General features: G+C 41.2%; 1 protein-coding gene across 1 annotated transcript in view; it reads right to left on the reverse strand.

Moving 5' to 3' along the window:
* Positions 1–1588: 1588 nt before the first annotated feature.
* araf (A-Raf proto-oncogene, serine/threonine kinase) overlaps positions 1589–23379 on the reverse strand; it is a 34484-nt gene continuing 12693 nt past the window's right edge. Inside the window, exons 6-16 of the mRNA XM_086112548.1 lie at positions 16291–16377; positions 16047–16191; positions 15009–15036; positions 14783–14910; positions 14487–14689; positions 13476–13652; positions 12959–13005; positions 12587–12705; positions 12361–12492; positions 9925–10059; positions 1589–6643 (exon numbers count right to left, since the gene is read on the reverse strand). Coding sequence (XP_085968674.1) covers positions 6503–6643; positions 9925–10059; positions 12361–12492; positions 12587–12705; positions 12959–13005; positions 13476–13652; positions 14487–14689; positions 14783–14910; positions 15009–15036; positions 16047–16191; positions 16291–16377 — 1342 coding nt within the window. The 3' untranslated portion in view covers positions 1589–6502. The remainder of the gene's footprint in view (positions 6644–9924; positions 10060–12360; positions 12493–12586; positions 12706–12958; positions 13006–13475; positions 13653–14486; positions 14690–14782; positions 14911–15008; positions 15037–16046; positions 16192–16290; positions 16378–23379) is intronic.

Below are 23379 nucleotides of genomic sequence, written 5' to 3' on the forward strand. Positions count from 1 at the left end.
AATCATCATCTCCACACACATTGTCTAAACCAGTGGTTCTCAATTATTTTCTGTCATGCCCCCCCAAGGAAGAGGAAAACATCGCGCCCCCTCCCGCACAACTATAAATAGTATCATTTGTCTATAAAATTGTTATAAGTACACCTTTGCATAACACTGTATCCTTATTAACGTTTAAGAGAATAAATAAAACAATAATATGGACCAACTTACAACACAGAATAGCTTTAGTAACTGGAACAGAAAATATTTAAAGTGCTTCTGAAATTCAAAAATAACATTAAATCCTTAATTTAACAATAAATATTTTTTGACTGACCATGTCAAACCATACGATACTGAAAAATAAAATGACATAAAATCAATAACTAATAATGCATTCAAACGAATCATCAACATCTCAGGAGCACAATATTTAAAAAAAACTAACCAGCAAAACAAATATATAAAAGAATTTATGCTTTTTTTAAAAATCAAAGATGATGTCTGGATTATTGGCTATAATGAGCACATTTTGCAATGCACAGCTTTTCAAAGCGAGGTTTGAAGCAGGACACAGCAACTCTCGGCTTCTGCTCAATGTGTAGCCGGGACCTGTATTTTAGTTTACTGAAGTAGCAGTCACAAAGCGGCATGATTGTTGGCTATACTCGGCACGTTTTCGCTGAAAAAAACTCAAGCAGCTGATCAGCGTGATTGGGGTGTAATGTCTTGAAGTGACGCCTTAATTTATTTGGCTTCATGCTGTCCGCTACCAAAATTTTTAGACAGAGTAAGCACATCGATCTTTCCTCGTCTGCCACCGCAGTCACATTGAAGCCAAGCGCTACATAAGCCTCGTCATATTTCCTCCTTGAGAATGCTCCCTGCGCAAACTCTGCCAATGAGAGCGCCACTGCCCCCTAACGTAGTGGAGGTGCAATGGCAAGTTATTTTAGGACAGTAAAAACAATTTTAAAAAGCATGTTCCCCGAGGTCAAACGCGCCTCCCTAAACCAAGGAGCAGCCTCTTCCCAGTCACGTCTATTTCTGCAAACATGGCGTCAAAAGCTGCAGTCAAATTTGGATTGTGTCGCTGACCCGCCACTTCTATCAAATAATGCATCATACATACTGCACAGCGAGGTCGAGCTCTCAAAGAGAAACTGTCTCCTCCCTCTCTCACGCAAATATATTTCACATTCAGTGCTCAAAATAGGTGCGCCACAGCAGTCACTGAGGGTTAAAGAAACCCATGGCTTCGTTTTTAGCGCGTTGGATACGGCATAGCTCCAAATTGTGTTCCACCACATTATGCATCATCAGATTTAGTTGCGTTTGCTCAGTTTTATGATAGCCAAGTAGGTTTCCAATCTGCTTGGTGACTGCTCTGGCATTATTATTATTACCTGTATTATTATTATGTTGGATAATTTAAACTTCTCGCTGGATATCCCCAGCAACACTTTCCCCCTCCCGCATGTCACGACAATCCTGTTTTTTCCATGGAGGCTTGAAATAGGGATGCCGTGGCCACCGGTAACTGGTTCACAAGTTTAAATATGCAATCACATCTCCCAAAAATAGAATAGAATAAAAGAAGTTCAAGTAACACAGATGAATTACTTTATTTTAAGAATCTTAAAAAGAAAAGAAATAAAACCCCTAAAGATTTCCAATACACTAAAATAATTTTGTTCTTTTTTTAAACCATCACACAAAAATAGAAACAAGTATTTTTTTGTAATTAAAAAAACAATGAAAACAAAATGTAACTGTACACAGCAGAACATACCAATTATTGCAAACTGACCAGCCCTGGCACCCAAATAACTGAAAACAAGTATTGCAATTCACCTACAGATACGAAAAAAACTATTTTGATACAACCCTCTTGTTCTCTACTGTTGTGTTTTTCCTCTATGAATACGGACATAAAACAGTCCTGTACTGAATAAAAAAACAGCTACATTTCATAGAAAGACAAAACTGACATTGTTATAGTAAAATATTGCTCATCTTGCATTATGGACATTTTCAAAAGCAGCCGTTTGTATTCTTGCCATTGCTGAAAGACAAACTAAACACTATTACAGTATTTTAAAGTGATGCCGTTAACTAAATCAAGTGAAAAGTCACAGATAAACATGTCAGGATTGCTTCATGCTTAAGATGTTTGCAAGCAAATGCCCTGGCAAGAAACAGTTTTCAAATCAAGAGCGGGAGCAGACAGTACCAATCGCCTCCAGAAGCATTCCTGTTTGTTAAGGTTGCAAAGACTGATCGACATCATGTGTACACACGGGCTAAATTGTTGGTACCCTTCCATTAAGGTCATAAAGAGTCACAATAGTCAATAAAATATCTCTGTGAACTTAATATATGAAAAGCTAGCACTGCTTTGTGTGGTTCAACCGTTTTTTTTCCTTTTGAACAAGTGAATATGCAGCATTTTTCCATTCTTTGTTTTAAACACTAGGCTCTCTCTCCCCATATATACAACTACACACACACATACACACACACACACACACATATATATACATATCAATATAAATCAGCGTGTATTGTATCTACATATATACACATATATAAATACATATATATATTATATATGTACACACACACACAAGGGGTTAAAGCAAAATGTAATTCATTTAACTGAAAGCTTTTTAAATGGAATTAAAATGACTGCGGCCAATTATCCATCCATCCATTTTTCCGAACCGCTTGATCCTCACTAGGGTCGCGGGGGGTGCTGGAGCCTATCCCAGCCGTCTTCGGGCAGTATGCGGGGGACACCCTGAATCAGTTGCCAGCCAATCGCAGTGCGGCCAATTAATCAAAAAAATTGCTGTGTAGTACATACAGTACAACAATTCTTTTTTTAAAAAAAATATTCAAAGTATGTATGTATCTTGTCCAAACAGGGAGAGATTTTCAAACAAAATATAAAAGGACTAAAACTGATTCATGGAGACATTCAAGTAATCAGTGGGTGTCAATAAGGAGTCCTCACCCGGATTTGTTTGTCAATCACATTTTGAGCGTTTTTGATAACTTTTATTGGGTACAAGGCCCTCATTAATGGAACAATATTGCGACTAGAAATCAGCATTTAATGGTATTTTAAGAATTGACAGAAAATTTGAAGAGGACATTTACAATATGGTCCATATTTGTCTATTGCCTCCCTATCTGTAGCACTTTAATTCATTAAATCCCACCAGGCACATTTGTGAAGGACAACAATGATTTAATTTACAGGGCTCTAAAGATTTTTATTACTGATTACTTAAAAGGGCTACCAATGACACCTGATTTTGACTTTTAAATGTCTGGGAAAACTTTGGGATTAAATGGGTTAAGATGCAAAGTGCATCACAAATAAAATTCATTCTTGTTCTGGATAATTGTTTTCTGAAAGGGTACCAACAATACAGCTGACATGTGCATTGAGTTACAAATTTGAAAGCGCACAACAGCATTTGTAATGACGTTAATAAATAAAAGAAAGAGAAAGTCTCTCCAAACCCTGGTTCAACAAATAACCATGTTCACACCACATCAAATGTCATTTCCCACCCACGACTGCCCCGTATACGTGGAATGAGTCACAACATAGGGTACCCAGCCCCTAGTGTTAAAATAGTTCCAAATGGCTTCTCAAATGTCATCTCATTGTGCTTGAAGAAACACCCACTGCTACCTCAAGTTCCGCTCTCTTCCAGTATAACAAAGCTGAGCATTTTTACAGAAACGTCTGACACCGTTCGCAACAATTACATATTGGTATCTGCGGTGTCTCTTCAGCGATGAAATGTCACTGAAATGACAGAATTCATACCAATCGCCATCAAAACAACGGCTCTGTTCATCCTACTTTCACATTGTCCTGCAAGATGAAGAGCATGTCACAACAAGAGGAAATGAGTGAAATTAAAGTGCAGGCTCCATGACTACACTTGGCACCATGCTTTAGTCAAAGGTGTCTAACTCGAGACGTGGGGGCCACATCCGGCCCACTACATCATTTAATGTGCCCCACGTCAACAAAGCAGTTGCATCTAACTTGATGTTTCTTGGTGGAATCTGCACCAAAATTGAAAACCGTCTTCACTTCGATAAAGTTGAGATCCTGCAAGCAATTTTTGTGACCAAATCATTTTTTCATTATTGATTATGTTGTGTCCATTTCAAACATGCTAAGGAGATTATACATTTATATGGTTTCACAGTCAAAACGGCCCTCTGAGGGAAATAATAACTGCAATGTGGCCCCCGACAAATCTGAGTTTCACACGTTTTAATTCATGCTGGGCCGATTGTATAGTGTTATTAGTATTGATGTTCAAACACAAGTCATGCAGGCTTTCTAGTTTGCTATGCTTACACCCAGGAGGATGCGCTAAAGTTAAAACGCAGCATCCAGAGCAATGTGGGCAGTGGAAGGGGTGTTCAAGGACTCATCGGGGGCAGTGGGGGATTGAACGCCCCCAAAGGAACTACGTGCCAGGGCACACAAGAAATGGCAGCTTTAAATTTTAGTTAAATGTCAGAAATTTGCGCGATGACCCCTTCCACTGTCACTGTGACTGTGACTGGGTCAGAAATCCTGGGGACATTTGGGCAGTAACAAGGTGGGCGGAATATCGGCCACATGAAAAGTAGTTTCAGAAGTACGTTTTGTGAATTTGTGAACACTTCACTTAGACCGCGGCAATCTCTGAGCCTCATTGTGGCAAGGCGTACCTTTACACAATAATTTCCTCTCCAGTTATTACTTTTTAGGATGCCCAATTCTCAAGCGCAAGTTGTTTGGGGGAAAAAACAAGACGAATTGAGGAAGCAGAAGACCCAGCCGCCCTTTCCCAGTGAATTCTCAAGCATTTTCAGTTAATGCCAGTTTGGTTTCATAAGTCACTCCTGTGTTAAGATATTACCGTTTCATTGATGGATGACCTGATTCATGTATACTTGACACAAATTTGTTAACCCCAACATTTATCATACTGTCGTTTTCCAGGCTACGAAACAGTACGTGTGTGGAGGTATTTTAAATCTGCATAGCGCTAACACAATCAATCACTCGAGGCTTATTTTAGGACTTTACAGAGCTGCCAACCTACCGGTATAGAAATTAATAATTTGTCTAAATTTCCCTATTTTCAAAATTCTGTGGAAAAAATTACTGGTTATTATGTGGAATTAATTACTGGCGGCGGTTATCGCACTGTTCTTTATATTTTATACACACACACACACACACACACACATATATATATATATATATACACACACACACATATATATATATATATACATACACACATATACAGGTATATATATATACACACGCACACGTGTGTGTGTGTGCAATTTTACTTAATTCAAAGAATAAATCAATCACAAAATTATTAAAATATTTACTTTAACACCGACATTCCAACAATGTACACAATTCAGTTTTTCCCCCACGACATTCCCAAAACCTTTTCAGTGCCACTCGCCAATTTAGTGCGGAGAAATATTCTCAAAAACTGACAGAGAAACAAATAAAAACAAGGGATTGAAAATATCACTTCCATTACATTTCAGTGACCCAACGAATTACGAAAAGTATTATGACAGTTGACATCAAGTTAAGTGTTTTAGCGATTGTTATTCTTTGATGAATCAGGTTTTCATGAGTGCACAGTTGTCTGGGCATTATTGAACATCATAATTTGACGATGAAGCTTCACATTGTGTCGCTTCCCTATTTCCTCGCCGCTGATATGAATCTGGTAAGGCTAAAATTTTAAACCCGATCGCCGTGATCTGAGTTAAAATTTTGGCTAACGGGGTTGTCTGTGAGCTTCCACGGCGCATGCATAAGCACTGCGTCTCTGGAGCCTATGGGCGGAACGACGCCACGTCTGGAAATTATTTAGGAACAGTTGGCAGCTCTGTCTTCATCTGTCCTTGGGGTTATAAATCAATAAATTGCATGTAGTATACTGTAAATACAAATGATTTCATTAGAAAGTAATTGGAGAAGTGGAGTTATTGAGGTTTACTGTGGAATAAAAACATCTCTACATGGTTGTCAAACGTGCTATGCTTTGAGAAAGACGATTTTGATGTGAAGTGCATTTTTGATTATGATCGCAGTAATCCTTCCAAGATCTGAGCCTGTATTAGCCAATGTTGCAGTGCTCATTTTCCATTAAGCAATGGAGACCCCTCAGTAAGTATCTATTGCCCATTTGAAAGATATTCTCCAACAAACATGAGAAACTGCCGACGAAGAAGCAAACATATCACCTCTTTGAACGAGCTGTTCATCATTGGAAGAATTTAAAAAAGGAACTCAAGACCGAAAGATTTTTCCTGCAGTGTGTTACTGGGTGCTGGAGCTCCAAGGCTCAAAAAAGGTTTGTGATGAAATTCTGCATCAGAAGCAGCTGAAGCCTCTCAGAGGCACTGGAATGCTGTGGTTTTAGAAAGGGGTACATCCTTTCCGCCTAGTGCTGTAGAAATCTTAGAGTGGCATCAGCCTAGTGGTGTGGAACAGGAGAGGATTCAGGTCCTCAGCGTGGACGGCCCGATGGAGAGAGGGCTCAGAACGACTGCGCTCAATTTTTGGCAACAGGTCCTGTACTTGCTCAATGGCTACAAGGATCTGATGAGGGAGAAGAAAATGTAAATCAGCAACATAAGGTATAAAATGCTCAGAACCAAAGTTGGGAATAACAGTGCTTCTTTTAACTATATTAATTTTCATAGCAATGCCGTTGTTGAGTACAAAGCGCCACGATGTCAACAGCTCAGTCATGTTTCTGTATTTATCGGATTCTTACAGCTGATTGTGAACAGTATCATTGCCACCCACACTTTACTAAGTAAGCAATATGAGGAGGTCATTGTTTGTGGTGCGGCCGTCAGTCATGGATTCCTTAAGTGGAACGCATACAAGTTCAGATTCTTGCTCAAGACATTCATGGACGAGGCGGGAACAAACCAAAATTTTTGTGTCATGGAGCTTTTTACAAATGATCTGAATGAAAAAGACACCAATCTCAGTATGCCAAGTGGTATCTGTGACAATCACTCTGAGTCAAGTTAGTGGCATATATATATATATATATATATTAGAGCTGTCAGTTTTGCACGTTATCGGCATTAATTTCAATTAATTTTAATGGGATTAATTTTTTTCTCGTGAGATTAACGTGGCACACGTCATATCGGATGTTACGTTGTTCTATAAATAAACCAGAAACAAAATAACAAGCGCGCTGCACAGGTCCACGCACATGTCTGTTTTGCCAGCCACAGTAGCGCAAGACACTGAAAACGGATACTTAAAAAGTTTATGAATGGAAAGTTTACTTTTAAAAAGTTGCCAGATAGTTCCACTGACAAGACCAAAGTTACCTGGATGTTTTGCAGTAGTAAACCAAGCTATCATCATTGCACGTCGAGTCTGAAATACCACTTTATGGCCAAGCACTGAGCTGACGCGAGTACTCCGCCCCCTCGTCTAAGACAGACAGCTATGGATCATTTCAAAGCGAAGAAAATGGATAACACGACGAAGAACAAATTTGCTGAAGCCAGAGCTAATTGTATGGCTACTGCATGCAAGCCTGTCAACATTGTCCACAGCCAGACTCAAGCTGAAATCATTCGCATTGCATCTAACGACTCCACTACGGATTGCCAGCGAGAGCCTCCATTACAAGCTATGAACAGAAATTGTACGTAGCAGAGAAGGCTAAGGTACACCAAGCGGGAGAAGACAGTTTCGTGAGAGAAATAAGAGACTAGGTTGATGAGCCTCAGGTAAATAAAGAGCAGGCATTCTGTTGAGTTCGATGTTTGCCACTGACACAATTGTTACTTGTTTGGAACTATTTTGTGTGGAAGGTTACCGTGTTCCGTGTCCATATAAATAAAGGGGGTGGAGCTTCTCTGTGTTCGTCTGACAGTGACGGTGCGCTGAGGCATGTCGAAAGTGCAGCGGTGCAGTGGTAGCGACCTAGCGACCACACTGAAAATAAAACGTCTCCACTGGAGACTCTCCAGTGTTGTCATCGAACCAAGTGTAGTCATCCAAAATGATGTCCACACAAAACCATAGAGAGACTTCCGCGCAAGAAGGACCAACAGAATCAACATAGCCTGACTGCTGTGTTCAAAGCAAACTTGAGAAAAACGAAGTATGCAACCATGGCTTAAATCCACTATAGGCTGAGTACTAGTTTACCTTAGATGTGCACTTTATAATTTTATATTGCTCTGTTTTGATTCCATAAAAAGAGCTGTTAAAGCAGCTGTTGTGTGCCAAAATATTTTTTTCCACTGTTGTTGATGGACAGTAATATTGTGTGAGAGATTATGTGTGAATAACCGCTCCAAGTGAAAAATGTTCATGTAAAATTGAAAATCGAAATTGTTATTTCAGTAAATATTTGCATTTTGCACATAGAAAACGGATTCATGATTCCATGTTGATGAGAGCATTAAAATGGGGAAAAATAGGACAAAAAATATAAAACGAAATTCAGAAACGATTCACAATGCGTGAGTAATCACGATTAATTTTCAGTTAATTTGAGTTAATTATGACAGTTTCATTTTTAATTAGATTACATATTTTAATCGTGTGACAGCTCTTATATATATACCTGTATAAATAAATGAATGAATAAATGCATTTATTCATTCATTCGTTCCGTTCAGCAAAACCTTGCTTTTTACTCAGACTTGGTCTTGCATGTATCGCTGATGTGTTGCGTGTTGTTCTGGCTATGTGTGAATAATGTGTGAAAAAAAAATGACTTCCTCGTTATAGAGCGCTCAAGGAGCAATTGCGTCCACAACTGTGCACCGACGAGACTTTACTTTGCATGTAGCTGCGCACGCCTGAGCAAACGTTTTTCCACTTGCTCTGGCACATGCACGTTTCCAGCCGCATGCAGCATTAGTACCGGCTTGTAAATACCAGTTAATAGACCTCGGTACACGTCAACTTAACAGTGGCTGTTTGCCCGCTCATCAAACAAGCTGTGGACACCACCAGCAGTAAATTAGTATCATTTAACATATTTCTTCTTACTGAACATTGAAGATTTGTAGAAAGGTCAATAATATACAAACTACAGAGCACACGGCCCAGTGGCCAGATTTTTCTTTATTTTTACACTTAAATTTGTTTGTGGGTTTCAGTTTGGCACTTAAATGCAGTGTGTTTTTACTACTTATCTTCAATATTTAATTTTTATACATTTCTATGCATGTTGCAATTTTTCATTCAGCTGTTACACATATTTTACACTCTCTAGATAGAACATAATAAAAAAGAGAAAATTACTTTGCTGAGTAACTAATTAGTAAAAGTAACTAAACTTTTAAAAGGCAGTAATTAAGTTCGTCACGCAATTACTTTTTGGAAGAAGAAATTTATAAAAATAACTAATTACTTTTTCAAAATGCCCAACACGGTTAAGAACAATGACATTTGTCAACAATAAGATGCTAATTTTGACAAGAATATAACATTCAAAAGGTGAAGATGATTTACATTATAACTATGCGTCAAACAGTTTTTACCTTTGGAATTCTTTGTTTTCTAGGAATGTGCTTTACATCCAAAAGTAGTCATTAGCCACAATTCAGTCAGCGCATGGCATCAATGCAATGGTCACACCAACAGTCCAAATCCCACCCCGCTGGAACTAACATTACTTTGTATGACTGACTGCGCTTAAATAGAGGACAGGCTCGAAACATGAGCACTACACCGTGGCGAGCAGTGGAACACACACTTACAATCCACATACTTTTAACCCCCCCCCCCCCCCCCCAAAAAAAACCCTTTACATTTGACTTGCGATGGCCGGTTGAGGCATTATTACTTCGGAAGAAAACATTTTGTAATGGAAACCACAGCCTTGTTACCTGGGGGAACAAGAGCCTCTCATCCCGTTTGAACTTCAGGCAGTCAATGATCAGCCTTTTCATTGACTTGGGTGAGGTACTATAGAGTTTACTGAGGTCTGGGGACAAGTAACCACGTCCCACCATAAAGATTATCTGGAGGGAGAAGAAGAAATAAACAAATGAATCAATATAATGTTCCTAGAATTCTAGTGTGCTAAATGAAGGATAACGAACAAGACTTTCATTTTTGTTTGTTGTGTTTTAAATGTTTTTAAAGTCTTCTGTTAATGTGTTTAAATGTTGCCAATATATGTTCTTTTCATCATTTTGGTGAGCTACTTTTGTTCCCTGTGCTTTGCTTTTGAATAACGTCAGCTGTTGTGTTGGTCATTGCTTTTAGGTGCCGCGTCTTGGCTTGTGTGAAGGACACTGAGTGGCCTTGTGTATGAAATATGCTAGAATCAGTAAAGCATGCCTTTTTCACAGCAAATGTAACAAATCCAACATTCATTACAATTTGGCTCAAAACATTTTGATCAGTTGATCAGTAAACTGGACAATAATTTCAAACTTGACCGGCATATTGGTGCCATTGTTAAATCCAGCTTCTTTCACCTTAGACAGCTGACCAAAGTAAAACCTCTCCTCTCTCATGAACACTTTGAGACAGTAATTCATGCCTTTGTCACATCCCGGCTTGATTACTGCAATGCCCTTTATTTTGGAGTCAGACAGTCCTCCAATAAGCGTCTCCAGCTGGTCCAGAATGCCGCTGCTGGCCTCTTGACTGGTACTCGTAAGAGAGAGCATATAACTCCTACTCTGGCATCCCTTCACTGGCTCCCCATACATTTTAGAGTTATTTTCAAGATCCTCTTATTTGTTTTCAAATCTCTGAATGACCTCGCGCCACCTTACCTCTCTGAGCTCATCCGCCCCTACACACCCGCCTCAGGTCTGCGGACCAGACTTTATTAGAAGTACCAAGAACTAAACTGAGGCTCAGAGGGGATTGCGCCTTTTCTGTTGCTGGTCCCTCTCTCTGGAATGACCTCTGACTGAACATTCGGCAAGCCTCCTCGCTGCCATCTTCAAAACGCGCCTCAAAACTCACTTGTATTCTTTGGCATTTGACTCAGCATGACTTCGATTTGTTCTTGGTTTTGTGGTATTACCGATTTGCTTTACTGTTTGTTGTATATGTTGAATTGCTACATGTACACTTTGTATGCAGCGATGACTGTTTGAAAGTGCTCTATAGTGGAACTCCTCTAGAACGAAACCTACATGGGCAAAAATTCCCCCTCATGTGAAAAAATCTTCATGCATTAACACAATTCCCATTCTCCTGCCCCCCATACGACGAAAACCCCCGTTGCGTTATACGAAATCATTTTCTCTGCTCCAGCCTCGCAAAGACATTCACTACAACGAAGTCTTATCCAACAGCGACCTCTACTGCTTCATTCGAAAAAAGGCAACAGCAACCACCACACTGGTTTACATAGTGAACGATATATATTTCGGTCACAGCTGCGAGTTTCCTGGACTCAACATACTCATAGCTGCTCTGCCATTGGCTTACCGAGCATCATCCTGGCCTCCGATTGGCCAAGAGGGACCTCACTGTATGTGTGTAGATACTGAAGCTAGATCCGTAGCATCCGATTAGCTGCTCAGAGTAAATTGCTTATGGCTCGACCGACATTCAAATAAACGAACGTTTGTTTCCTTGAATGCCCTTACTTGTTATCATGCTTACAGCCACGGGACGCTTCGTAGTCCTCGATGGCCATAGTTAGCTCTCGAAGGCTAAAAACCTTATGGTAACTGGAGCGCTTCTCTCTCAATAGCGCTCCAGTTAGCGTAAGGTGTTTAGCCTTCGAGAGCTAACTATGGCCATCGAGGACTACGAAGCGTCCCGTGGCTGGCTTAAAAGTTCATTGCATGCCAGGAAGTATTTGTTATTGTTAGATTCAGACGAGGATGGACGTTGCATTGCTAAAATGGCTACAAAACGGACCATTGGATGTCAAGCAGCTAAGACAAGAAGAGCTCTGATGCTGGAAGAGAGAGTAAAAGTGATCAAAATGAAAGACGGAGCAAGCAAAATAAAAGACATCCAAGAAATTGATGTAAGTGAAAGTGAATGCTGATCGTAAATTTTGCAATTTCTTTCCCTTTTTTTTCTTTCTACACTGACTATATGAAGTGTCAAATAAGTGTGTGCTCATACTTATGCACTATTGGAATAAAAATAAAGAGTACACATCCGTTTGTGTGTGCGTGTACACATTCGTTTGTGTGCGTGTGTGTTTACATTTGAGATCAAGTTTGCTACAGTGAAAAACCCCCTGTTGTGAAAAATTTCTTGCTGCAAACATGATTTAGTTGTCGAGGAGTTTCACTGTATAAATAGAGTTGAGTTGAGTTCAAATAAAGGGTTATTTCTACCTGATCTCTGTTGTTGATATTGGAGTATGGTAGAGTCCCCGACATCAGTTCAAACAGCACGACACCATAGCCATATACATCAGACTGGAATGTATATGGGTTGCTGTCCTGCATTCGGATCACCTCAGGAGCCTTGGAATACAAGGAAGAGAAAGCAAAGTGTGATGTCGTCTATAGACAATTTCTTTCATTCAATATTTCTGGAATGACCTTAAAACAAAAGTACCATCCAAAGAATTGATCCACTAGGCTGTTCGACCTGCTGAGAGCCGCTCCACCGTGACTTGACTGTTGCAAGGCCAAAGTCCCCAATCTTAACAGTCCAACCTTCATGGAGGAAAATATCTAGAAAAGAATCTCAGGAAATACTGCCGCTTACAAACAGAATGTTATTTATGGTGCGAGGTGCAGAGCAAAGTTATGTGGTCAATTTGTCTTTTTTTTTTTTTATAAACACAGGGATGTTCATGACAGCATACAAAAAGGACAAAGTGTAATTGAAGTTGGCAATGGGTTTGTAATGAAGTCTGTCACATTGAACATTACAGTATGGCTACTGGTCGAGTACAAATTACTACTTGACAAGAAAAAAGGATACTGTTTGATTTCAGGTCACGATGAATAATGTTCTTTGCATGAAGATAACTGAAAGGGAAAATTCATAATTGGTTTTACATGGAAACAATATTCAGAACAAACATTTGCTACCTATGGCAACTGTGTCAGGCTGTCTGCATCTAAGCGTGCAGAGTCCTTTTCGCCTCAGCATTCAGATGACTCTCGCCAGTCTATATGAGATACTTGTTTAGGGGCTAGCTAATGCTGGAGCCGCTGTTAAAGATTGCCTTCAAGAACATTATGATATAATATCAGCGTTTGAGTTCTTTTTAGTGTCCTTAAGTAGCAGTTAAACTTGATTTCGGGCAGGAGAGGGAGAGGAAGAGAGATGGTTCTCAGTTAACAAGGGACATTGTTCTACATTTGAGTGTGGAGAATGTAAGATTAAATGAACATAACATTTTTCACAGTTAGTTGGCATTTGAAATGTCACAGCTGCAGAAAACATTAGTACCATGTAAACAATATTGGTCAAGCCAAATGTGGAAAATTCTTACTCCATGCCCTGTGCTGTCTGTCTGGCCACGTCAATCCTCCTCATCGTGTCAAATTTGGTTTCAGAGACGTGCAGATGGCGGTACAGGCTGCTGCCTTCACACCACTGTGTGATTATGGCAAAATTGGGCTTAGTCATGTAACCCATGAACAACAGGATGTTGACATGTCGGGTTTTCCTGAAGAGATGGAAAATTACATTTTCGGTAAAGACAATTTCGAGTAACCATTTTTTTCTTGACTCTTTAATTTGCAAAATATCTCTGAGTACATCCACCATTTTGGTTTTAAGGTTGGCTCTAACTATGGCTGAACAATTCCAGGAAAAGATTGACAGGAAATGTTTCTGACATACAGTATATTGAAATTTGACTAAATTTAAACCAAAAATGTTCCAATTTGCAAGGGAATGAAGTTCAAATTTCTACCAATACAAACTAATGTTCTTTGTACACAGCGTCAATGTAATATATGTAAAATGCGCAGTAAAAAAAATCCATACTTTTGTAAGAGACTTACTGTAACTGCTTCAAATAAGACTGAGGCCTGAGCAATGTGCTCTGAAATTTATATGATGGTAGAAATTGAATCCCTTCACAGTAATGGTGAGTGTAAAAGCCTAAAACCCATAATGGAAATTTTTCTGAAAGGTTAATTAAATGTAAAAGGTAAATATTTCCTGTTAAAATGGTCAGTGAGTATATTTATTCTTTTCAATAAAATTCCACATTTTGATGTAAACACATCTGCTTTTCCTTTTATGTGATGAAATTAATTTTACAAAAATAAATAAATAAATAAAAAAACACTGGCCCAGAGCTGCCAACCTTTACAAATTCACTTCCTGAACCAGATTTCTGAATGTCCATATTTTTGAAATTCTTTCAGGAGCATATCATTTTAAACGTGTTACATTTTAATCAGGACTTCACGATCGTTAAAATAACAAAAAGCAGTACTTCAGATCTTGCCTGAACCATAAATTTATAACTACACATGAAAAACTAACTTACCTTAAGACCTGCATTTCATTTTTAAAGGCCTGCAACTGTTCGGGCGTCGGCTCTGTGACTTTAAGGATCTTGATCGCTACATCCCCATGCCACTTGCCCTTGAATACAGTTCCAAAGGAGCCAGCTCCTATTCTCTTCTGAATCGTGACTTCCCGGTAGTGGACCTCCCAGTAGTAACTTGAGTCCCTGTAGCCCCCTCGATGCTAAAACACATCCAATTTGCCAAATATATTGATAAATTAACTTGTGTCTCCAAAAAGATCCACAGACAAAGACGACTGCAGAAAATGACGTACTACTTTCTTTTTGTCATCCGAGGAGGAGGGCTTTCGTTCTTTGTGCTCTGAAGGCGACTTGGGCGGTCTTCTCCCTGGAGAACCTAAAGAGGGTGGGCTAGTGGATGGCTTTGGTGATGGCTCAGGACCTGCAAATAGAAAGGGCAGGGCACCAGGTTTTTGAGTCGAATAAATGCAAAAATAAACAGCAAACCTAAAATTACTACTGTAAAAAAATAAAGCATACCTATTGTGTTGTTAAATTTCACTGCTTCCTAAAAAGGTTGAAGGGGGAACAAAAAAAAACAAAACACGCAGACTTCATTAAATGGATTACAAAGAATTTTACTGACACAATTTGACTATAAATAGAAAGAGTTTATGCAAGACTTTTCCATTTGTGGTCATATTTACTAAAGTTGAATTTGACTTTTCTCCAAGCGGCAAAACTGTTCAGTTGTTGCAACGCACTAAGCCAATCATATTAGGTTGCACTTTGTTTTTGCTTCGTCCCACTGTTTAGTTGACACGGAAAATGTCTGATGGACTGATCTGATGGAAGTAAAACGTCTCTGGGATTTACATTTTAAAATGCAACAAAGTGACTGGAGCAAAGAAAAATGATGGAGGGGGCCCACAGTTTTTCGATCAGCACTGCCAAGGGGCCACATAACACCGCACACTTCTTAACCAGACATATGGCAAAAATGCCATTTTTAATCGATGGAAGTGGGTTTTCGTCAGCCCCTGAATGTGTCGGCAGCTATATTGGTCGACACTTAAATAGTTGTAAATTATTCAATCGAGCCGGTTACGAAAGCTGGCTGTGTTGTATGCCTCTCGAACCCATCACGGTACCCTATGTGCTGTTTTTTTCCCCGTACTTTATTCAGCTGCTTTAATCATGCGCATGCGTGTGAAGTACTATGTCCATTTGACGCCGAGGCGGAAAAAAAGTTCATTTCAATCTACTCGGCCGAAATGGGCCAAGGACAAAAATTGCCTTGACACTTTCTTGTTTTTTGGGGGGGAGGCGGCAGGGACGGAGTCGTGAAATGTAAAGACAGGCAGGGATTATAATATGGATAAGGACGGAGGGATGATGACAGACGGGTGCACAAGTCGGGGACAAACCAGGAAAAGAGGGTAAAGTGCCCATCTCTGCATATTCATACTCGCGTGCGCATCTATACACACACAAAATTTGCTGGGGGGAGGCGGAGTACATCGGCATTTCAAAACGACACAACAAAAGAAAACAATACAAAGGGCGGCTTACACTTACCTCTATAATGCTGACAACAGCCGGGCTCACTGTGCTGACCATATGAACATTGGGTGTCGAGGTGGAGCGATGCCTTTGTAGAGATTGGCCATCTCCACTGGGGATGGGGAAGCGAAAGGCTGATGTTGGTGACAGGAGGTCCAGCCTGAGAGAGGGAATGCAAAAAGTCACACGGCGTATTAAAATATGCTTCAACAAGGTGAATCTTTAACATGCTAAGAAATTGTTTGGTCTGCAACCTTACCCAGCAGGCTCTGGTGTAAAGGCTATGTTACTCTGTGATGGGGAATTTTCTGGCAATAGTATCCGAGGATACTCATCTGTGCAGGGACTTGGATGAGACCCAGCCAAACAAGTAGAGAAGAATGAGACAAAAGACAATAACATTAAACAGGGGTGGGCTCTAACATCTTAACACCGAACTCTGCATGTCAATTTCTTGAAATGGACTATTTCACAGAAACCGAACCGCTTATCTGCACGAGGGCAGCAGGCGGGTTACAGGAGCACGCACGATTTAAGTATTTGGGAGAATGTGGCCGAGGCAAGGCACAGTGTGAACAGGAAACACCCTAATTTCAGGCTCGCTCCACGCAGATTGAATACATTCCATGAAGGTGCGTTAGTGACAGCTTAACCCTTACAGGGACAGCGGTTACTGCAGTGGACAGCATGAAAGGGTTAAAGTCAATGAGAGGGAGTGGGGTTGGGGGAATCGTGCAGCCCACAAAAAAGTGTGCAGCTGTTCACCTACTAACATGGGTTCATTGAAAACCAAGCATTAAAAAAAATAAAAAATAAAAACTTTTGAGACAATATGTTACGCTGTATCGTCATACAATGTAACAATCCACAAAAAGATGGCAGTCAACGAAAACGCATGTTGTGAAGGAAATAGGATGCAGACCGGCGACGCGTTGGATGTTTATTTTGACAAGCGCCGCTATTCTATCCACTGGTAATTTTAAAATTAGGAATATGGTCATGTAATGCAAGGGTCCCCAACCTTTTTTGCCTCACGAACTGGTTTAATGTCAGACAATATTTTCGGGGATCGGCCTTTAAAAGCCAGATAATTACAACAAAATAATATGATATGACCGGCATGAAAACTGGTATTTTCGAACCATAATAATAAACACGAATCACGACACGTGGAACGTCCTTGTCTGGCCACAACACTCTCTGATCGCTGTGGTAATGTTTACACGTGCCTTCAAAATAAGATAGACCCCAAATACAAAGTGCATGAAAAATACGACTCACCATCACTGCATATTATGCAGATTGGGCTTGGTGCGTGGGAATCTCCCGTTGTGATCAAGTAGGACTCCTTAAGTAGGACTCCTGACACTGCCAATTAAATGTAGCCTTCTTTTTCTTGAAAGTAGTGGGCTCCTCCTCTGTCTCCTGGCTGGGCCTTTCCCCCTTCTCAAAGAAACTTTCCAAAGACCTTTGTTTTTTTTACTCATTTTGCTATGTCCTGGGTTTCATTTTAGCGGTAACCTATCACGTGACTGAGAAGCCTGCCTTCACCTGCGTCAAGAATGACATATTGTCGATGGATGGAACAGAGGATCGGGTAATTTTTCTAAATAAAATATATTTCAGATTCCGAAATGAATAAAACGTAAGTAATGTAAGTTATGTATTCTTTCTGTGCGCCCGGTACCAAATGACCCACGGACCGGTACTGGTACACGGCCCGGGGGTTGGGGACCTCTGATGTAATGTTCTAAAACAGGGGTCACCAACGTGGTGCCCGCCGGCAATAGGGAGATCATGAGGACCACACCAATAGCCCGCCAGTGCTAGGATTGTGATTTGCTAGTCGAAATTATGATTTAAAAATGCAAACACTGGCAGTATTGTGAGACATCGTTAAGATGATCAGAGCCTGAAAATTAAAATCATTAAGTACCGTATTTTCCGCACTAAAAGAAAGCACTGGATTATGAGGCGCACCTTCAATGAAAGGCTATTTTGTAAATGTTTTTCATACATTGGACGCTTCGCATTATAAGGCTCAATCTACAATGCCTCCACTAGATGGTGCTAAGCTCCTTCCATTCAACTCGAGAGGCGTCCGTTCAACTTGAGAGGCGTTCATGACCGCCTCTGAAAAACGTAAATTAACTATTACTGTACTTAAATTAAACTACGAAAATTGAAAATAATGCATCAAAACTGAAGATCAAGCGAGGACATCACAAAATAAATTCTATATCCCCTCTACAGAATTTATTTTGTGATTTCCTCGCTTGATTTTCTTCGTGGTTTCATTGAAGTAATAATGAATTTAAGTTTTTCGGAGGCGGCCATGAACGCCTCTCGAGTGGAACGGAAGAGAAGGCAGTACCTGTATTTGTTGAGACTGTGAAAACCATTAATAAAGTCTGCTTTAAAAAATAAAATAAAATCACAACCACAGCTCTCCTTTTTTCAACAAATACAGGTGCGTCTTTGTCCGTCTCCGTGCCTTCTTTTCTTCCGGTCAACTCGAGAGGCGTTCATGACCGCCTCCGAAAAACCCATTGGCATTTCCTTGATCATAGCTCCAACAGTACGATCGGATGTCAGTCGTAGTTATTTATTCCTTTGTTGTGTATTCACAAATGATGAAATCACAATATAAATTCTTTAGGGGGGGGCAATAGAATACATTTTTGTTATATCCTCGCTTGCTTTTCAGTTTTGATCTATTATTTTCAATTTTTGTAGTTTCATCGAAGTAATCGTTAGTTTGCGTTTTTCGGTGGCGATCTTGAACGCCTCTCGAGTCGAACAGAAGAAAGCACTGAGATAGACAAAGATGTACCTGTATTTGTTGAGACTGTTTTAAAAAATTAACACCACAGCTCTCCTTTTTTCGTAGCTGCAACACATAGTTAATAAAGCAGCGACACAGTTCACTGAACCAACAGCAAGTTATAACTTTGGAAGCATGTCTCAAGGAAGGAGCCATCTTGGAGTCGACATATTACTATAATGACCATACAGAAGACGCACGCTCGGTGAACTTTTAAGAAAATCGAAGACTTTTTGTTTTGGTGCGCCCTATAGTGCGGAAAATACGGTAATAAAAATAACACATTCTAATATTATTAAATGTAATTTGTACAGATGTTATTTCAGACGTGTATCAATTTTGTAGCCCTTCACACAATCAGTACACATGAAGTAGCTCTCACACTCAAAAAGGTTGGTGACCCCTGTTCTAAAACATGGCTGAACTGAGATTTACATGCAACATAAGTGTGGCATGGTCAAATGACTGATATGTTCTCATTTCAATATTAATATTCTCATCTCGATTTCCATAGCCCTTGAGACTAGTCTTGTACGTATTTGCCAAAACAAAGCGCCCGCAATCCCCCTGGTTAATTTTAATGCAAGATGGAACTTGAAAAACATGTTCAGTGGGCCTTCCGTTGCAGTCACCAGTTCCTATTGAGTGATTCGCCAGATCATTCTTGTTGTCAAATATGGTGCTTAAGAGCTGTCCAAAAAAGATATCCAATTTTATCACGATAGTAATATGAAGTGCATTTTTATAGTGCTTTATCTTCCACATGCATTGTCCACATTTTGAAAACCTATGGCATATTCATGAAGCTTCAACCTTTAAGATAAATACTTACATTTATCACCAGGATTGCCATCCATACATTGTCAAACGGCAGAACACAGGTTCTTCCAACCATCCATCCATCCATTTTCTGAAGCGCTTATCCATTTGAACTAATTCTAAATCCATCTGCTTGACGTACAAGTTGCTAGCTAACACAGTAATCCCTCGTTTATCGCGGTTAATGGGGACCAAAACCACCCGCGATAAACGAAAATCCGCGAAGTAGCGACCAATTAACATACAGGTAAAAAAAAAAAAATATATATATATATATACAAACAAAAATGAGCACATAACACCATCCAGTGTGGGTCCTTGGGCAAGATCCTTCACGCTAATGCCTACGTCATACAATGATGAGAGACAATAAAACGAATGACATGCCGACTCAGACGTCGCCCGGCCAAACAAGGTCTGCGTCAGGTGCTGGGGAACCAGAGCACCTTGATGAAAAATGGGCTACTGGAACAAAGCGGAGATGGGCGAGATGCGATAACATGGCTCTGTTGGAATGCTACTACTCAAGCAACCCTAGTCAGAGGGGTTACATGCAGAGAATGTGGGCTAAATGGCTACTTCGAAACCCACAGTCACGGTTGACCACGAAAAAACTAGTAGCTCAGTGTTCCAACATCCACAAATGGCAACTGCTGTCACAACTTGAGATTGATGAGGTACAACGCAGGTTCCATGGTGAAGGGCCCCAGGCTGCCAGATCAGAGGAGGAGGTCATACCAGAGATTGGGAGGCAAGCCCCAATGAATGCAGATGATGAGATTGGGAGGCCAGCCCCAATGAATGAAATGCTGAGCGAGGCAGCAACTGACCTGAAAGCTAAGATCATGGCGAGAATGAAAGCTGGGCAACCTAGAAACCGATTACAACGGTGATGTGAAGTACCACCTGAAAGTCTCATCGAAAGTGTGAATGCAGCACTGAGGGCGATCCCTACCGTAACGATCACGGAAACCAATGATGCTTCAGCATCAGTGATCCTCGAGATGCTTGGCTATAAGAGCAACCATGGAAGCCATGAGATACGTTACCCACCATGGAAAAGACGGTTGGAGGCCAAGATCAAGGCGGCTTGGAAAGATGTGAGTCAATTGACGGAGGCCCAGAGAGGTGTGATGAAAAGGCCGATACCCGAGAGGTACATCCAGATGACCATACCTGAAGCACTCGAAACTGCCAAACAAAGGCTCCAAGCCTTGTCCAGCTGCCTAAAGCGGTACACGAAAGAGAATGAGGCCAGACGAATAAACAGGCTGTTCGCAACACAACCTGCGAAAGTGTACGCTCAGTGGCAGGGTCCAAACAACAGAGCTGACCCACCAAGACTGGAAACTGAAAGGTACTGGAAAGGCATATGGGAGAAGGAGGTTGCACATAACAGCAGTGCACAATGGCTGGTGACCCTGAGAGAGGAGCACAGCAACCTCCCTGAACAGAACCCAGTTACCATAACAGTGGCAGACATACAGGAAAGAGTCTGGAAAGAAAACTGGACAGCACCAGGCCCGGACATGGTCCACACCTACTGGCTAAAGAAACTCACAGCACTCCATGAGCGCCTAGCAGCACAAATGAAACGGCTGCTGAGGGATGGGACTCACCCAGGATGGCTAACCGAAGGGCGAACGATCCTGATCATGAAGGATCCCTCAAAGGGTGCAGTCCCATCCAACTATCGGCCAATAACCTGTCTCTCCACAACATGGAAGCTCATGTCAGGCATTATTGCGGCTAAGATAAGTGGACACATGGATCAATACATGAGCAAAGCACAGAAGGGCATTGGTAGAGATACCAGAGGAGCCAAACATCATCTCCTGGTTGACAGAAGAGTCGCACAAGACTGCAGGTCCCGACGTACCAACCTGTGCACAGCCTGGATTGATTACAAGAAAGCCTATGACTCGATGCCACATACATGGCTCACTGAATGCTTGGAGTTGTATAAGGTGAACAGGACCCTAAGAGCCTTCATTGCGAACTCGATGAGGAAAACCTCATGTGGAATGAAATGCTGATGTGGAAATACTCGATGTGGAAAACCACACTTGAAGCCAATGGCAAGCCACTTACCCAAGTGTCCATCAAATGTGGCATATACCAAGGTGATGCACTCTCCCCACTGCTGTTCTGCATAGGACTGAACCCCCTAAGCCAAGTAATCACCAAGACAGGCTATGGATACCGCCTCAGAAATGGAGCTACGATCAGTCACCTCCTCTACATGGATGACATAAAGCTGTACGCTAAGAGCGAAAGGGACATAAACTGCCTGATCCACACAACCAGGATCTACAGCAGCGACATCGGGATGTCATTCGGGCTTGAGAAATGTAGTCGGATGATGACTAAGAGAGGAAAGGTAGTCCGCACTGAAGGGGTCTCACTCCCTGAAGGAACAACAGCAGATATTGAGGACAGCTACAAGTACCTCGGTATACCACAAGCCAATGGCAACCTCCAACTGGCAACAAGGAAAGCGGCTACGGCCAAATACCTCCAGCGAGTGAGGCAAGTCCTAAGAAGCCAGCTCAATGCCAAGAATAAGACCCGGGCAATAAACAGCTATGCCCTGCCAGTGATCAGATACCCTGCAGAAATAATAAAGTGGCCAAAGGAAGAGATTCAGACCACGGACGTTAAGACCCGAAAGCTCCGAACCATGCATGGAGGGTTCCATCCCAAATCCAGCACCCTGAGACTGTACGCAAGCCGAAAGGAAGGAAGCCTAGTGAGTGTGAGAGCCACTGTGAGAGCCACTGTCCAGGATGAAACATCCAAGCTCCATGAATACATCAAGGAGAAGGCTCCAACGGATGACGTACTCAGAGAATGTCTCAGACAATGGGGAACAGAGGATGAGGCGCTGGAAGAGGGACCATCATGGGAGGACAAGCCCCTACATGGGATGTACCACCGGACCATAACTGAAGTGGCCGATCTCAAGAAGTCCTATCAGTGGCTAGAGAGGGCTGGCCTGAAGGACAGCACAGAGGCACTCATCCTGGCTGCTCAGGAGCAGGCCCTGAGCACCAGAGCCATTGAGGCCCAGATATACCACACCAGACAAGACCCAAGGTGTAGGTTGTGCAAAGAGGCACCTGAGACGATCCAACACATAACTGCAGGGTGCAAGATGCTGGCAGGGAAAGCCTAAAAAAAAAAATATATATATACTGTATATATATATCTTTTCTGTCTGCAAACGGTCCGTGAGAAGCTGCAAAACAACAGCGAGTCACAAAGAGCAACATATACAGTTCTGTACTCCATGTACATGAAAAAAAAAGTTTTTTTTTAATGAATATGTTTGAAAAAATCCGCGATGCACCGAATCCGTGATAAACGAACCGTGAAATAGCAAGGGATCACTGTACTAAACAAACCAGCGTATTTTAGTGTCCTCTCTGGCGCGTCAGCGGCCAAACTATCTTTGTCTGCCGTTATGACAATGTGAGGCAAGCAATAATGTAACAATGACAAAGGCGTTGGGTGACAAACATCTTCCCAGGATTTCATTGACTGCTTATCAGTTGAATGTAACACTCGACAGCAGATAAATATTCCCCTACACATGCACACGCTTCTGTGTTTTGTTTTTGAATGCAGTGGAGTGTTGGAAACTCTGAGCTGCAAGTCGCAGCCCATACTGTATTTTTACCTTTCGTAACTTGAGGCAATATTTTC

The sequence above is a fragment of the Hippocampus guttulatus genome, chromosome 5, assembly GCF_054856545.1.
Source record: "Hippocampus guttulatus isolate MCC_2025c chromosome 5, RoL_Hgut_1.0, whole genome shotgun sequence".
Taxonomy (NCBI): Eukaryota; Metazoa; Chordata; class Actinopteri; order Syngnathiformes; family Syngnathidae; genus Hippocampus; species Hippocampus guttulatus.